The sequence below is a fragment of the Biomphalaria glabrata genome, chromosome 9, assembly GCF_947242115.1.
Source record: "Biomphalaria glabrata chromosome 9, xgBioGlab47.1, whole genome shotgun sequence".
Taxonomy (NCBI): Eukaryota; Metazoa; Mollusca; class Gastropoda; family Planorbidae; genus Biomphalaria; species Biomphalaria glabrata.
In genome coordinates this window covers 19,659,720-19,678,916 of record NC_074719.1, presented here as the reverse complement: position 1 = coordinate 19,678,916, position 19,197 = coordinate 19,659,720, and the positions used below count along the sequence as shown (strand labels likewise).

At 37.2% G+C, this 19,197-nt stretch overlaps 1 protein-coding gene across 1 annotated transcript in view; it reads left to right on the top strand.

Annotated features, from left to right (window-relative positions):
- The window catches only part of LOC106065936 (barH-like 2 homeobox protein), a 28,830-nt gene that overhangs the window by 651 nt on the left and 8,982 nt on the right, over positions 1–19,197 (top strand). Inside the window, exon 2 of the mRNA XM_056040454.1 lies at positions 10,736–11,929. Within this exon, the coding sequence (XP_055896429.1) occupies positions 11,014–11,929 (916 nt within the window). The 5' untranslated portion in view covers positions 10,736–11,013. The remainder of the gene's footprint in view (positions 1–10,735; positions 11,930–19,197) is intronic.

Sequence of the window (19,197 nt, the reverse complement as noted above, 5' to 3'; positions counted from 1 at the left end):
CATTTGTTCTTACGTTGACTCACTTCTTATGTGCAAACACAGTCCACATAAATTGATCATATTGAGACAAACAGTGCTAAGAAGGCTATAAAGATTTTGAGCATAAAAAAAATCAGCCTCTTCATTTTGATTTGAACATTCGACCATCACAAAGCTATAAGACATTGATCGCAAACATTAAGGCACAAAGAATCTTTTCTTCCTTTGGCCATTAAATTATTGAACAATTTGTAACTTATTGTTGTCCATTGCGCTTGTAATGTTTAGCAAAAACTGGGGTATAGAAGCATATTTTAGCTATTGATTGTACACACGTTTGTTCTAATCATGTATTGTTTTTTTTGTAATGCACAATCGTCAAACAAATTTCCTCACGGATAATAAATATTATTATTATTATTATTATTACAAAGATCTTAATACATTCCAGTAGATCTTAATACATTCAAGCATTGAAAAAAGTGTCTATGTGTTTATAATAATAGTTTGAGCATTTGATTGAGAAGTCAAGCTAACCCTAATAATGTACGTTTATGGTCGACCAGGTTTAAAAAAAACAACACCCTAACTCAGTTAAGATTAATGTTTATGTTATTCTTTTGTGTGTATTTACCTGTCCGCCTTTTCATCTAATGAGTGTAAGAACTAAGTTGTTAGAAATTCTAGGGATCATGCTATCTTATGTCGAAATCTGTTGGGGTCCTATGGATCATGCTATCTTATGTCGAAATCTGTTGGGGTCCTAGGGATCATGCTATCTTATGTCGAAATCTGTTGGGGGTCCTAGGGATCATGCTATCTTATGTCGAAATCTGTTGGGGTCCTAGGGATCATGCTATCTTATGTCGAAATATGTTGGGGTCCTAGGGATCATGCTATCTTATGTCGAAATCTGTTGGGGGGTCCAAGGGATCATGCTATCCACGCTTGCCCAACTTGCATACTTGCTATTTACGCAATTAGAGTGCAAGTGAATAAGATAAAAAGTTATGCTCTCATGATAATCATATAAATCAATGTGAGAATTGGATCTAGTAACTTTTAAAGTTTCGGAGTCTGTCTTCAGACTAAAATGAAGCAAAGCTATTTTGTTATTTGTTGCAGTACAGAATGGGTTTTAGATATTGTCTGTTTTCACAAAAAATTGTAGTTTGTTTTCACAATTATTCTGTTTTTGTCTGTTTTCACATTTATTGGTTTTTGTCTGTTTTCACAATATTTATTCTGGTCTTTCCCCCCCCCCCACCCCCCCACCCCCCAAATACAAGTCTTTGTTCCTGAAGCAGATGAGTATATTCCTCAATAATTTGACTTGTTCTTTCAATATTTTAGTCCAGCGTGGTGAGAAAAAATATCTAGGCCACCTGGAATATCTATATATTTATTTACACGAATTAAAAAGAAATGGAATATGTCTAATATCCCCAACAGTAAGGATACACCGAGGTTATCTGAGGGCAGAGATATGGCAGTTCAAGCGCCCCTCTGTGGGTGTCTTTTCTTTTGTTAATGTCATCACGGGTGACATGACGCCGGCTTTCAGCAGTCTCTACGCATGACGCATGACTCACGACGCCATGGGTATCCCCACTTGTAATATTTACATCAACTATTTGTCCGGGAAATGGCATAAAAAAAAATAAGTCCCTAAATCTTGTATTCGTTTAATCTGGAATGAGTACGCGGTACAATTAACCTTTACGTATCAGAGAAGACAATTATAAGATAGTTTTAAGTGTTAAATAGCTAAATAAAGAAATCCACAGATTTTGCTGATTTCATACTGCGAGTGCAAGAAAAATCGGTAGACGGTAATTACGTTGTTAATGAACGTTAAAAAAGTCGTGATTGAAACTATGAATAATGACAATAGATTTTTTTTTTGTTTTAGGCTTATGTCTTCTTTTTTTTTTGGGGGGGGGGGAGGGGAGGGGGCTTTATGCCTCTTTTTGGGGGGCTTTATGACTCTTTTTTTGGTTATTCCAGCTTCATTCCGTTTTGTTTATCGGACTTCTGCTGATATTAATTGTTTCCAATTTGAATCAGATAGATTGAAGTCTGCAGATTTCATCTATAGATAGTTTTATTGGGGGCTTGCTTATTTTTGTTTATTCTGACCTCATTTCAGTTTGTTTGGTAGACATCTACCGCTGATGTAATGTCCAATTAATACCAGGTATACAATTTATTTATAGGTAGTACAATTTTTTACAGTCTAAGTACCAGCAAAGTAATGATCTACACAGCATAGTCAGATAATGACGATAAAGAAGGTTATAATTCTGGTTTCCTTTAATTGCAGAGCAACCATTCAAATGTCTTGTTAGATCCAAAAGAAATTATTGGATTTTATACACCATGTCAACTGTTTGCTGGTCTTCTATTTTCTTCTAGAAAATACATTAAAAAAAAAACCAACATGAACTGAAATTATTAACAGGGGGGCGGGGGAGGGGTTTAAGGATCATTTATGAGAAGTAAATTGATTAAATGAAATATTGAAAGATTAATACAGTCTGCTAAATTAATCATCTTTAAAAAAAAATTTTACTGAGGAGAATTAAAAATTACAATCCTAGAGAGTTAGATTTAATTCTTTCACTATTTTGATAAAAAGTTATAAATACAATATGTTTATTATGATTGTACCGAATTAGGATATACTAAATTAATACTTTGACATTATACATTAAAATAAGTTACAACAGAGAGAAAAGGTTCAGAAGCTACACATTCGTCTATTGTACTTAGATCACATTGATATTATTAACCATTGTGTAAACGATATTGATGACAATTTAAATTTTTATAAACATTATTATTACTATTTTTATTAATATAATTATTACCAATGTTTTTGATAGAAAATTCAAATATTGATGTACTTAAAGGTCGGCCAATAAACTTCAGTATAAATAGAAGACTCCATGTTTAGTATAAAGGATTACAGAGAGGACTATCTTTTAGTCGATAGTACTAAGTGAACTACGAGTTTTACCTATGCTGATTCTACTCTGTTACCTTTAAACAAATATTGAATAACAGACATTTATATATATATTCAAGGCGCCGATGTTATAAATATCGAGTTCTATAATTATACTTTAAGGAAACAGTCGAATGTCGCAAAAATCCTCCGTAAAAAAGTACGTTGTTACTTTATGAAGTCTCAAGCCCGTTGCCTCTGTCTTCTAATTAACCCGAGTTCTGTTTTTAATCTATCGTCGCATCGCTACAGACATTCCCGATTGTGTTTCTACCTAGACCATTCGCTATACAAGGCCTCACTACTGACCTGCGACGTCACAACCTGTGGGCTGTGGAGGCCAATAGCTCTTTGCCAAGTCGTACAGACATGTGACGTGGCAACACGCTATTGGTCTAAACTGCCCACAGGTTGCAACGTTGCTAGTCTGTGTTCAGGCCTTTTATGACGAATTGGCTCTCTTCTACGGGCCAGCCTATTGAATCACTACAAGTTTCATTCATTGATTAAAATTACGAAATAAATTGACGTGGGAATAAAAAAAAAACAGTAACATTTATTCATCTTGATTTGCGGTATCATCAATAATCCTTTTTAACTTAAATCAAAAATGATGTCATTTATTTATAATTATTTATAATTAAAATAATTTATTTCTAGATTTCTGTTAACAAACATTATGTCATACAATGGACAAAAAACAATAGCCCCCCACACACACACACAACCTAAAACAAGAACAAAAGAAAATCAAACGAAGTTTTCAACAGTTAAGAGCTAAATGTATATCTTGAACTCAGTATAACATGGGGACTGTCTGCGCTTAATGTATATCTTGAACTGAGTAAAACATGGGCACTGTCTGCGCGTAATGTATATCTTGAACTCAGTATAACATGGGCTCTGTCTGCGCTTAATCTGGAGAGGGTTGTCATTCAGAAACTAAAATCCAACACTACTATCTCGTTACTCTAAGTAATGAAGTGTTTGTCACTTGTCTGTGCTTTATTTCTCAAATAAAAAACGGTATTATTCAATAAAAGAGTCTTATTTTTTTATCTTTTGTTAATTTTAATTATATACTTTACCAATTGGATGCCGAAATTCAGGGGACCCTAAAAAGGTCAAATCCCTAGCTGCGCCATTGAATGCAGTGCCGGGTATGGGTGATGCTAGGCGCTGCTCCTGCTACTCCATACGAGAGGGGCCCAAAAAATACAGATTAAAAATATATACGTAGTAGTGAAAATGATTTAGTCCGAGAGCTACATGTGAGCGAAATGATTTAGTCCGGGAGCTACATGTGAGCGAAATGATTTAGTCCGGGGCTACATGTGAGCGAAATGATTTAGTCCGGGAGCTACATGTGAGCGAAAGGATTTAGTCCGGGAGCTACATGTGAGCGAAATGATTTAGTCCGAGAGCTACATGTGAGCGAAATGATTTAGCCCGAGAGCTACATGTGAGCGAAATGATTTAGTCCGGGAGCTACATGTGAGCGAAATGATTTAGTCCGGGAGCTACATGTGAGCGAAATGATTTAGTCCGGGAGCTACATGTGAGCGAAATGATTTAGTCCGGGAGCTACATGTGAGCGAAATGATTTAGTCCGGGAGCTACATGTGAGCGAAATGATTTAGTCCGGGAGCTACATGTGAGCGAAATGATCAAATAATTTTTATCGAAAAAAGCTGCAAAGTTTCATTTGTTAACGCGGTCATTTAATTTGTAAGAAATTGTATTTTGACTTTAAGAACTTACTACAGTCTTTGATTTAAAAAAAATATTTGTTGGCTATAAATTTTTGAAGGAAAAGCAATCCTTTTATTTGGAAAATAATTGGGGGCCTTCGTTGCCCCGGGTTCTTCAAACCTTTGAACCGGACTTTCTGTAGTTAATATTTTAATCAAGCTGTTTTATGTGTATCTGTCCATATGTGCTGAGATAATGTATGTCAATCGAGGGTTTCTGTTTATGTGTTTGTACACGTATGACCTTTGGTTGGTATATGTTGTCACACACACTCATACACAAATACACACACACACGAGTAAACAATGGAGCTAATACAATTAATGCAGACCTTACCAATGAATTAAATTCCATTTGGCTGCGATCGGGTTTTATCCCTCGGCCCAATAATTGTCAGCTGTCACGACATGTCACTGGTAATCTGTCACATTGTCACACTCAGCCAACGACTCTCACCAGATTAATGGCTTTGAACTCCCGCAATTAAACATAGCGTCGGTCTGTCTGTCTGTTAGCATGTCATGCAGTTTCTGTTAATGTGAATACATTTTTTTTTGTTTTTTACATTTGGTCATTTTACATTTCATCTGTCACATTCAGTTCAACAGCCCCCCCCCCCCCCCCCAAACCGTGCAACTTGCAGCTCTTTAGATCTATACTTCCACAGTGACTTAATGACTCAACAGTCAAATGATAATCATGTATGTGTCTACGTGTGCAAGTATGAATGTATGTATGTTTGTATGTATGTTTGTATGTATGTATGTATGTATGTATGTATGTATGTATGTATGTATGTATGTATGTATGTATGTCTCTATCTATCTATCTATTTATCTATCTATCTATCTATCTATCTATCTATCTATCTATCTATCTATCTATCTATCTATCTATCTATCTATCTATCTATCTATCTATCTATCTATCTATCTATCTATCTATCTATCTTTCTTTCTTTCTTTCTTTCATTCTTTCTATTCATCTATATTTCTATGTGTACATGTCATTTGGGTGAATTTGTTAAGTACTTGTGACTATGCTCTATTATACAATTAAACAAACACACATACACAAGCTTTATTCCTGTTTAGATTCTCACCATTGTATTATTTAATTATGGATTAATTACTTTTGAGTCTCTGGTTTAACGATGCAACGAAGTGTCCATTTTAATTCTGGTTTCTATTCTTGTGTTGTAGTTTTTAAATCGATCCTCTACAAAGGACATTGTTGGCATGGCAAATCTAATTCTTTCTGCTTTTACGAACCCAATGCCCTCCGTGAGTGGGATAGATTCTTTCTTTTCTTGAACTTTGGGAGTTTCTTTCTGTATTTTAAGGCGTGGCATAAACTATCAAAATGTGAGTTCAAGGTCTAATGAAGGTCATCGTATGCTTTTAAATATGGTGATTTTGATAGTTATTAGATTCCAATAAAGAAATAAGGAATATTAGTTAAACGCCTTAAAATCATCTGGGGGTTTTTAAATGCATTTACACAAAATAAAAGAAAAAAGGTGATCGGCCGAAATTGGAACTCGGGGGCTAAGGGCTTCTCAGCCCCCTGGAGGGTTTTATAGTTATCTATTGTAAGCTTCAAACGTTAAAACGGAGACCTGTAAAGCGAGCTAATTCAACTTATACCACCACATCAGTCAAGTACATTATTTCCTCTTTTTCGAGATACAAAAAAAAAATAATTACCAATAATTAATTAACTAATTGGTTAATTTTTTTTTTTTTATTGATTCTTCTATTGCCAGGTAAAAGAAATAATTTTGAAAATTTCAGCTTGATCCGAAATTGGGTGTGGGAAAAATAACATGTATAAACTTTTTACCAGATAGACGGACATAGTTGATATACGCTTTGTAAAAGTAAGGTTAATATTAAGATCAATAAGATGAATTTTTTTAAATTTTTGAAATGTAAGTATTTAAATGTGTATTTATTCATACAACATAAAAGTTTTTTTTCAGAACATAAAGTTTATTTATAACAAAAATGGAATCGTCATCATTTTATCGTCACTTAATCTCTTTAAAGCAATAAAATTGACAAATTATTCGTTAATTAACATAAGAAATAAACGTTTTATTAAGATGATAAGTAGCACATATCCCAGAAGTCATGCAAATAAGCCGGCCCCCCTCACACATATAAATTGATGTTCATGTGGAACTGTAAGGTCGCATACATCCTTCATAAACCATACAGTGAGATCCCCTCCTTGAGTGTAATAGTTGTGTCAACAGTTGTGATATTGTATAAAAGAACAATAAAAAAAACATGTCGTTTCCTAAGCCACAGATGTTTTTTGACATTCGCTGACGATGTTTTGTATTATCCGAAAGGACATTTTATCTTTATCCAAGTTCAAACAGTTGATTTATTGGTTTCGGACGTTCGTTTGGAAAAGAAGATTATTACCTGATAGCCCAAACCTTCCACATGAAAGCAAGGGATGGCAGCGGGCTTGAAATCTAGGACCATCACAGTGACAATTTAAGGCCCATACCAATCGACCAGGCATTGAGCTTAATAATTGACACTTTGTAATCTGTCTTTGGTCCACGAAAATAATTATTTTGTCCTCTAGTGAACTAACCCTAGAAGATAACAAACTAATGAATCATAATAACATCTCAAAATCTAACTCACAGGTTCCCACGTTTGTCAATTATATTTTTAATTTTAAAAGTTAATTGAAATCTCTAAGTCTTAATTTAATGTGATTTCCTTTTTTTTTTTTTGTAATCCCACCACCCAGCGAGAACTTGACAGACCAAACATCAACAAGTACATTTCTGGTGTGTCATTGTCCAAATATGTAAGACTTCATCATTTGACTTTTAACGAAATAAAAAAAAAATAATATTTTTCAAAGTTTTTTTGTTGTTCGAGCTGATCAGGAACGTCGTCTGCTGCAGGAAGGACACAATGACACATCAGTCCGTGATCACATGATCACTTCGTAGCCATCGCCCTCAACGACCCGATAATCCCTTTCGGGGAACGAGAAAGCAACATCTAAAGAAAGTCCAAATTCTTTCTTTCACTCTTTCATTCCTTCCCGTCCCTCCGTCCCTCCTCCTCGCTGCGCCGTAAGACAGAATGACAACACTCAACGACCTCAGGATAGAAATGAAAGCAGACGAGATTCGTGTCGAGCAGACGCGAGTAAGTCTGGTAGACGATTGGCGCTCGACTTCTTCGCTGTCTTAGAGAATCGTGAATAGGAATAGAATACGAGAAGAAGAATGGGTTTAAGTGTCATATAATATTTTAATAAAGTTAGGAAAGTAATCGGTCCAAATGGAGTACAGGCAGAGTTACGATGTTTTTTTCTCTTTATTTTTGGAGAAAGCGCCAAGAAGAATGGGAGCGCATGGGGCTTGATGAAGTCGTCAAGTTTGTTTTGCGAGCGAAGGCAGCGCCCTTGTCGAGGCTGGGCCGAGGGCTGGTTCACTAGGTCCCGTCCTTTCTCCCACTACTTATACAACGTATTATTGACGTTAATCGCAAATAAGGCCAAAAGTGACTGCTAGCTGTTGTCTTTATGCCTGAGGGGGGAAGAAAAGGGGGGGGGGAGCAGGTAGGAGGGAGTAGTATTGGACGCTCTCACTCTCTCCTCGCGAGGGTAACTTAGCGCAGTGCTTAGACCGCGACTCGTTGAAAAACCGTTTTGTGTTACGTCCCGTGGACCCGCCGTGTGAAAGCCACTGCCACGTTAGCTCTATGAACTGTGCAGTAATGGATCCCATTGTCCCCCATTGTGCACGCCCTTGTAGGGGGCTGGGGTAAACGGAGTACCAGAATGCTAGCCTATGATCCCAGTTTGCACTTGAGGAACTCGGGGGGAAACAAGGCGTCGCTCTAGGGGGTTCCCTCGTTTTATTTTTTTCCTTCTTCACCCCAACGAAGCGCTAACAAAAGGCGGCCCAAAATGTTTCAATTCAAGTCGAGTCCCTTCTATTTTACATTTCTCCTTGCCACACCCCCCCACCCCACCCGATAGATATTTTCTAATCATTTTAATAGAATTAAGAATTCCTTTATTACTTTTTTTTTCCTTAATCATTTTGCATGAGAGAGTCTCGGGAAGTGCTAAAGTCAAACACTAAATGACCTCGAACTTAGGAATGTAGCACTTTAGTTTGTGTTACCTCTGATTCTCACTGATGCCTTCCCTGCTAGATGTCGAGGCAAGTGTCGAGTTTTGTTGTATTGTGTCTTCGCCCTGGACTGCAAAAGACTTTATTCATTGACTACCTCCAGCTCCCCTCCCTTCCTCCTCTAACTTTCCTACCTCTTTCTTGTTCACTCTCTGCCTCTCTCGGCTTGTAACGAACTCAGTCACCAATCGATGGGGGAGCACTCGAGTACTTTCTACGATCAATCGATTGTTGTCGTTCCCTTTCTCAGCCTTGCACCTTCAGACAAACACACACACACACACACACACACAGTATGTAGAGTGCACACACATAGACACTTTCTTTTTATGTCCTCTTGATTTCGACTTCCTCCATAACATTGTTCTTGTGTCGTATGTCTGTCTGTGTGGACTACATGTCGCCCCGCTCACATGCACGTATGACATTGTCTCAAAGAAATTTAAACACATTGTTGACAGCAGAAACTCTAAATGAATTGTACATGATTAGTACAGTGTAGTATTATTTGCAACGTTACCACTCAGTGAGTCTACTAAATAGCTCAGGAATGCCCTATGCCCTGATCACTAAAAAAAAAAAGAAATTATTGCAAGGGTAAAAACACCAGGATGATATAGGTACACAAGTCTATAAAGGATGATATAGGTACACAAGTCTATAAAGGAAGATATCGGTACACAAGTCTATAAAGGATGATATAGGTACACAAGTCTATAAAGGATGATATAGGTACACAAGTCTATAAAGGATGATATAGGTACACAAGTCTATAAAGGATGATATAGGTACACAAGTCTATAAAGGATGATATAGGTACACAAGTCTATAAAGGATGATATAGGTACACAAGTCTATAAAGGAAGATATCGGTACACAAGTCTATAAAGGAAGATATAGGTACACAAGTCTATAAAGGAAGATATAGGTACACAAGTCTATAAAGGAAGATATAGGTACACAAGTCTATAAAGGAAGATATAGGTACACAAGTCTATAAAGGAAGATATAGGTACACAAGTCTATAAAGGAAGATATAGGTACACAAGTCTATAAAGGAAGATATAGGTACACAAGTCTATAAAGGAAGATATAGGTACACAAGTCTATAAAGGAAGATATCGGTACACAAGTCTATAAAGGAAGATATAGGTACACAAGTCTATAAAGGCAGATGTCGAGAAGTTCAGGGTCAGTGTACCACTATGATTTGTCTGTTATTTCATTCAATTCAAATTTATTATTCCAAAATGTAATGTAGGAGAAACTACCTAGACTAATTATTGCGACTTTTCCATTAAAGTGGCTTCCATCTGTAATGTCTGTATCATGTCATCCCCAAAGCCTATGTCACGGGGATTGTCACCTATACAAATTAGCTGTTTGCTCCTGGTTGAAACTGTAATAACGCCTATATCAAAAGAATGTAAGAGTTCCATAATCTAACATAATTGACTTTGATGATTTAAATATATATAGTGCTATATAAATGTCAATATCAAAATACGTAGGAAGCGTAGTCAAGAGGCTATGTTTCCTTGAACTTCGCTTGGCTTCCTATGAAGAGGGCTCGAGGTTCGATACCCGACTCGAGCAGAGTTGTGTTGACTAAGCGCCTACAGGCAGCACGGAAAACCTTCTTCCAGATACCCTCTCCCCCAACTAATCCATAAATGAGATTGGACCATAGCGCTCTGAGCATGCTATAAGCATGAAAGTAGCGCTATATAAAAGCTATAATTTATTTAATTAGAGACACGTAGTCTTTTGTGTGAAATCTTTTTTTGGTAAACTTTTATTTTTTTTTTGTTTTGTTTAAGGTCTCTGATACACACCGAAAGAAGCCTACAGTTTACAGCAATCATTCTCTACCGCTTCTTCAGCAAACAATTGTTTTCACCGTCACCTGCATCAAGGGAGATAATTGGCGATAAACTTCCAAGAATAACTCATTGAATGTTTATTCTGTTCGACTAGTAGAAAGTGTCTTGTGATGGCCCGGTCCATACAATCAGGCCCCTAATGTTTAATTGAAGCTAACAAAGGAAGCGACAACTTTTTGTGTTCTTTGAAAGCAGCCGAAAAAGTGGTCATAAACATGGCTACTCAGGTGGCTAGGCCAAGACAGTTAAGCGTGATTAAGCCAGATGACGTCATCCACTCCGATGACGAGACCATTGACGTCATGACAGATACTCTGGAGAAGACGGACGACACCAAAGCCAATGAAGCAGAAGACTCTGCCAAAGAAGTGATCAGTGACTCCGAGGAGACTGCAAGCCGGCATGGGGATGACAGCAGGGTTAGCGGAGAGCAGCCCATTAATCTGTCGCCCACAACGCCGCAGTTAAAGGGAGATAAGCTGTTTGCCAGCCCTCCACAACACTTGGAACACCGGAACAGCGCTTTCAGCGCTCTCAATTTTCACAAGAACAATTTCCTCCATTCGAGCTACTCTGCGTTCCCCTTCGACGTACAGGCGAGCATGAAGTGTTTGCCCCTGGGTTTCCCAAACTTTCTAAACCTCCACCACCCTCCTTCGCCTGTATCTCCTCCAACGTTACCGCTACATCCTTCCTCACTGCAATCCAGAACATTCTTTTCATCGCCGCCTTCATCTCTGCCCATGAACCTGAAAACAGACCCTTCTCAAAGTATGAGCCAATCTGGCGCCAAAGACGCAAAAACGCCACCCAGCTCCCGTCCATCCTTTTTAATAACAGACATTCTCGGGCCGAGGCCGACAGAGGCGGATCGATCATTCGACGCCTCTGATATGAGCAATGACTCTGCGCTGGGTAGGCCCAATTTGACTTTCGGCGCTGCTTCCATCAGACACACGTTTCCGGCAGTTTCCGACAGAGTTCGGCAACTTTCAGAAAAAGAAGCCGACTTGGAGGACGATGCTGAAATAGATGTTGATGATTTGAACGATGAGAACTGTGGCGATGATAGCCTCAACGGGGGAGATAACTTGGATGACAGCCATTTTGGTAGTGCATCTGACGATGACGGTAAGTTTATGCCCGTTCATTTTTTTTTCGCCTGTCAGTATGCATCTGTGTCGCCCAGACTACGGCCCGCGGAACACATCCGGTCCCTAATGCGCTTCGATCTGATCTCTCGAAATTTCTGTCACAGAGCTTAATGAAGCAGCAGCTTTGCCCTCAACGATTTCTTTTGCGCTGAGGCGGCAAGAAACGTCTGCTTTTGGACATTTCAATGGTCTCTAAGTCAAAGGTTCGGCAGCGTTGATATAAATTATAAAACAATGGTTCTTTAATGGGCAGGACATTTGGAACTTTTCCGAACGCCCCTGCCAACTCGCCGATATTTAAATTCTTGCAGTGTATTGTGAATGAGATTTCAGTAGTTTAAGTCGAAATGTACTCGTTTCATCGGGCCCAGCTAGGGTTAGGCAAAGTATGTGTTCATGCTTGAATCGTAGCTCCAAATGTGAACATAACATCATTAGCAAACTTAGTGTTCATACAATAAACTATTTTCTTTTTCTATAAACCATTAAAAAAATATTTGCCAACATTTGTTTCCTTTAACTAAATTTCTCTGAAAACGAGCACAGTTGGTCAGTTGTTGTTTTTTATTTGAAAAAAAAAACAAAAAAAAAAACGTAAGTCGCAAAGAGACATACTTTCTTTTCTTTCCCTTAGTGTAAAGCAATAACTATCAATATTCTAATATGTTCTTTACATCAACTAACAGCCCTGCATTACAAAACTAACCTCCCAAGAAATTATTTTTTCTCTCCTTAAAAATGCGAATTTAATCTTTAACGATTTCTTTCTAATATTTTCCTGTTGCTATTTTTTTTTCTCCCTCTTAAATTGTTAAAGCTTAACAAGGGAAATGACTCCCCAACACGGGATTTCATTCGGCAAGTGAGATTATCTCCTCTTAGCTTGCCTTTTGCTTTGAGAGCTAGACGAATCTATTGATTGATTTTTTTTTTTAATCTAAATTTCTATTAAATAGTAAAAAAAAAAAAAATATCTTCCAACTTTCTTAACGGATCACGTTTCAATAAGATATTAGTGAGGAATTAAATAAAGAACGTTTTCTTTCTAGAATTTCAATTTTAGGCAGGGGGGAGTTAATCTTTAAGAAAAACGAATCTCCAGCTTTGCCAATCAGAAAGACTTAGAATTACAAAAGATTTGTGTTGTTATTTTTATTTCGGTACAATTACACATGCGCTAAAATGAAATAGTATTACGAGGTCTATACAGTGTTGATGAGTAGGTTTTTTTCCCCTCTCTATTTAATGACTTTCTAATTTTGGTCGTACCTTCTATTAGAAGAGAACAAATCATCAAGAGTCGTTTCAAACATATAATATATTGGCAAGGATATAATATGTACCTGTCTTCAAGTGTCGTTACGTAGAATATATTGCCTAGGGAATAGGTTGTACTGAAATACGTTGGAATCTTTTGTTATTTGAAAAGAAATTTGGGTTTTAGTTTTAACAAAAGAGATTAGACAATATCTGGCCTGTGACGTAGAGCTATCTGGTCAATGACGTAGAGCTATCTGGTCAATGACGCACAGCTTGCCTTCTGGCCATAACGTAGAGCTATCAGGCCAAACTTATTGATACAATTACAAATAATATAAGCCTTTTTTAAAAGTATTTTTGTTTACAAGGCTTGTATCTACTCTCTCCGTCTGTCCGTCTGTCTGGTACACATTTTGTACACGTTAGTTCTTCCACTTCCCATTCTCGGATCAAGTTCAAACTTTGTACAACTACCCATTGTCCCTAACAAAATAAAAAATCAATAATAAAAACAATTATTTCATCAATCAGTGGTAATTGATTAATTTTGTTTGATATAGAAAAAAAGGGGAGTAAATCTTACTATATCGAGAGATACTTATATAAGCTATGTTTCTTCTAGTTACTTTCTTTTGTTCGTATAACTGGCTTTATATTTGAAACTGTATTCGAGGTGCAGCCTATTAAACATGTTATTAACGGACATATTTTTAGGGCTAGCCAAGATTCAAACATCATTTTGCTACTCGCTCTGTCTGGAGATCTGAAGTTTATAAAAGTGCAAAGTTAGATATCAATCTAACACCAGTTGTTAATACTCTGATATAGGTGAATTCCTGTGTTGTAAATTTACAAGTTCTTATATTATTCATAGACTAATGTTGTTAAGCCTTATGTATTCCAACACATTTTCGATTAATGAGAAACAGCAGTTTACGTAAAGATTGTTGTCATTAATATGGATGTCATGTCTGTTATATCTGACCATCGGAGGATAGGGTAATTAAAATAAGCATGAATACAAAAGTTATCGGAGATCTCCAGTTCGCTTTGTACTGAGAGTTATCCGCCCATGATTGTCTTTGATGATTCAAATTAGCACGTCGCTCAGGTAGATATTAAAGTAGATTAAACCTTTTTTTTAAGGGACGCCCTTGGTGTCCGTGAGATATGATTGCATCTTGCTCCTTTAGAAATCAATGCGCAGCACTAAGAAACACCTTTGATGACCAGAACAAAATATGGGCACGCTCCACACTGGCATAAAGTCAGGTGAAACACGGTCGAACAGGTGTCATGAAGAGGGGGATCCGCTCTCAGCGTAAACCTGTTACGAGTTTGGAAAGTAAAATAAAGCAGCAACGAGAGAAATATGAATTTACAAAATCCTCTCAATACCAACATCTGTTGTCACACGCGCTGATAAAAAAAAAACACATATACGCAGAAAGATAGGGCCACGTAGATCTTACAAACACGCACAGACACAGTCGTGATTAACGTATACATTACAATAACCTAGCTTAATATGACACTTCCGTGATAATTACATCCCCCTGATTCAGTCATAAATCACCAGTTATCTTTGCCTGAATTACTCCCATCATGGCGCTATCAAGAGTCCTCTGATCAAAACAATGTGTCCCCCCCCCCCCCCCCCCCCAGATGACGGCAAATTAAACCTTAAGGTCGGCTAGCGAATAAAAAGATTAGTGTCTGAAGCAAACACAATTAAAGAAATTGAGATAAATGGTGGAAAGAGAAAAAGACAGTGTGCGTCGTTAGAGCTGATTTAAAATAGGTATATGTGAGTGGTGTGATGCACGTGTAACTGGTGTGTGTAAGTGGTGTGCGTGTAAGTTGTGTGTGTATGTGTAAGTTGTGTGCGTGTAAGTTCTGTGTGTATGTGTAAGTTGTGTGCGTGTAAGTTGTGTGTGTATGTGTAAGTTGTGTGCGTGTAAGTTGTGTGTGTATGTGTAAGTTGTGTGCGTGTAAGTTGTGTGTGTATGTGTAAGTTGTGTGCGTGTAAGTTGTGTGTGTATGTGTAAGTTGTGTGCGTATAAGTTTTGTGTGTATGTGTAAGTTGTGTGCGTGTAAGTGGTGTGTGTGTGTAAACGTGGTGTTTGTAAGTGTAGTGTGTCAATATTTGTGTAAGTTATGTGTGTGTAATTGGTGTGAGTAAGTAGTGTGTGTGTGTGTAGTGGGTGTGTATAAGTGGTGTGTGTGTAACTGGTGTATTTGTGTACGTGGTGTGTGTTTGTAAGTGTGTGTGTGTAAGTGGTGTGTATGTGTGTAAGTGGTGTGTGTGTGTGTAAGTGGTGTAGGTGCTAGTTGTATGTGTGATTTGTATGTGTTGGAGAGTTATATGTTAGTGGTATATGTGAGTAGTATTTGTGAGTCGTGTGTGAGCGGAGAATTGCAGTGGTTAGTGTGAGTGCTATGTGGGAACAGTGTGAATGGTATGTGTGCGAGTGATATGTGTAAATGTGCTGTCATTTGAATGTGAGTGGTATGCGTGAGAAACATATGAGTGATTGTTTGTATGTAGATATGATAGTACACTTCTACATGCATGTATGTCATTTCGCAATCACTATTTCATCCATACGGCTTAATGGCCATACTGCTAAATAGCTGCAATGCTACATGGATAGATAACTAGTATTGCTACATTGCTACAAGGCTACGTAGCTACTTTGTAGAATTGCTGCCTGTTCGTGGAATATAGACTACGTACTGTCGTTACTGTCGTCCAGGGTTTGAACCCTGTTGCCATCATTCCCTCCCACCGTGAAGTAGTTTTGGACTAGGATGTTATCATTTTTCAATTATGATGGAACATCTGAAACTTACAAGGCAATTCTAGGGCTACGCTAGGCTGCAATGAGTTAAACACAAACATGACGTGATACTATCATAGAGTCTGGTGAAGTCATGTTATAAGACTAAACTAGTCTCCACGGCTCCAATAGTCTAGAACACGGACAAAATGTGACTTTATCATGCAGGATCCAAAGCCTCGTGGATCTAGCATTCGTTAACACTTTTGAAGGATTTCCTTTCAAGACTCCTTGCCCATTTTTGTCAATGTAATGACCAAAGTATTCATTAAAATATCAATAAATGCGAAAGATTATTTTTCAATGAATGTAGTATTAAGTGTTATATTAACTTATATACACGAGAAAGAAGAAAAATATTTTTTTTTAAATGTCTCAATAATAATTATATAAATGTAAACAACAATTAAAGAAGAAAATGTAAACAAAATCACAACACTATTCTGTTCCACAATAATGGTTGTATGGTTGGATAGCATTACAATATCCCTCCATTTCGCGCCACTGCCGGGCATGTAAGCGCCACCTGCAGACGTCAGGTCGTCTACTCTTCCCCGAGCACGTGACGCAAGCCAGCAGATCTCAATTTCAGTTCACGGTGTGACTACACGAGCACTTGTTTTCACATGTGCTTCAAATTTTCAAACGGCCAGTGAGGATATCTTCAATTGGGGGACGAAACAGAGGCAGCACTTTTAAATTTTGAATTCATTATTTATTTTTAAATTGGTCGCCACAATAATCAGGGCCATGTTGTCATCGCTAAGAGTGCAACACTCAGCACACATTGCATTCATTCCTAGTTTATGTAGTTGGTGCTCAACGAAGTCTTGTGATTTTACCATAACGAAAATAGAAGACAAACAGACACAAACATTCAAAGTTTTGAAATAATGCAACATCATTTCTCGAATTTTCTTTAGACTAGGCTATTAATCACATCTATATTCACGCTAAAATACGAAACAAGGCCATTTCCTGTTAGTTTCCATTGGGATAATGTTTCAAAAAATTCTAGATCGAAATGATTCATGCCTGTTGATTTTAATCATCTTACGTAGCCTACATTTAAATTGATTGATTACTTAGATCTTTCTAGATTATGTATCTAAAAATTGCAAAATAATAATTATGAGACGAAAGTACTCTTATTTTTTATGTTTAATTACTAGATCTAGATCTAAAAATTAAATTATATGTTACATAGGTTCGGGTTGAAAAAAAAAAACACCACTCTACTTCTTATAACTACTTTACAAAACAACGCCTTGTTTTAAATTTTTGTAGTGTTCAAAAATCTCCCTGTTCAGTCTAGATATAGTCTATGTCTATGTGTAGAACTTTTAAAATATATTGTTTCTACACACTCCTAAAACTTGCACATCGGATAAAAAAAAAAAAGAGTTATCCGCCATAATCCAATACACTTTTTAAAGATGAGATCTAGAAAGATGAAATCTATAAAATCATCTTCTTTAGGTATGAGCAGCATAAGACGAGAACATAATTGTTCCATACATTATTGTAGAGCCATTCAGCAATACGGTTGCACTGGTGATAGCGAAATTACATACAGGCATAAGTCTACTTACTATCCAAATGGAGTTCAAACAAAATTCTGGCATTTTGATGGATACGTTTTCTAGAACTTTCTACAATTCTAAATGAATAGATTAATTTACTTAATAAATATTTTTGACTAGATATGAACAACTAGTGGACTATAAAATGTTTTTTCTTGGTTTCTTTGAATTCTTTCTGACAGAGTTACCATAGCAACCAACTGGGGGAGTCGCATTTGCCTTGAAAAAAAAATTATGAAGAGTTCTCTTAACAACCAACTGGGCTAACGCCTTGACAAAAAAAAAAAAAAAAAAAGTCTGAAAAGTTCCCATATCAGCCAACCTGGGCACCGCCTTGAATTGAACTCCCCATCTCGTCCCGCCCCAACTGTCACAAATTAATGATTTGCCTGCTCAAGGCTCACCTCACAGGTCGTGTGAACAAATACTGTCAATTAGGAGGGCCATGTTTCCAAGTGCTTGTAATAATTCTAATCCTATTCTTGTCCTAATGGGGACATAATCCTTGTCTATACATGTCGCGGTGTCGGCTTTCAGCAATAAAACATATTAAAGAATGGCATGAACAAGGGAGGAACCCCCCCCCCTACTCCAATACTATAAAAAAGGAAAAAGACTTGATCCTTGAGCTTGTAGGGATGCTCTTGGCAACTGCCTACCATTTCTCAATCTCGTTTTTCCAGACATAGTGTGCCATTACATGTTCCCAAGACTTTGCCCCGCTTCTTCTCCCCCCGCTGAACAAGCTGTTGCGAGGTCATAGCGTCATCTCTGAAAACAATCGTGTCCTAATACCTCGCACGTAATAGCGTAGTTCCGACTACAAAAATAAATTATTTTTTTTTAGACTAACTTCTAGAGGTTAGAACGAATTACTTAAAGCCAATGAGGCAAGCTAAGGGCTAGATGTGGCCAATATATTCTGTAATATGATGCTTGTGTACTTTTAAAAAAATGGTCTTACAACTAGAGATGGACGTTATAACGAATTACTTGAAGCCATCGTGGCAAGCATAGGGCTAGAAGTGGCCAAGAGATTCTGCAATATGATGCTGATGTACTTTAAAGTAAAAAAAAATTCCAGTCTTACAATTAGAAATGGTGATTATATTAACCAATTACTTGAACCCAACGTGGCAAGCATTGGGCTAGAAGTGGCCAAGAGATTCTGCAATATGATGCTGATGTACTTTAAAGTAAAAAAAAATTCCAGTCTTACAATTAGAAATGGTGATTATATTAACCAATTACTTGAACCCAACGTGGCAAGCATTGGGCTAGAAGTGGCCAAGAGATTCTGCAATATGATGCTGATGTACTTTAAAGTAAAAAAAAATTCCAGTCTTACAATTAGAAATGGTGATTATATTAACCAATTACTTGAACCCAACGTGGCAAGCATTGGGCTAGAAGTGGCCAAGAGATTCTGCAATATGATGCTGATGTACTTTAAAGTAAAAAAAAATTCCAGTCTTACAATTAGAAATGGTGATTATATTAACCAATTACTTGAACCCAACGTGGCAAGCATTGGGCTAGAAGTGGCCAAGAGATTCTGCAAT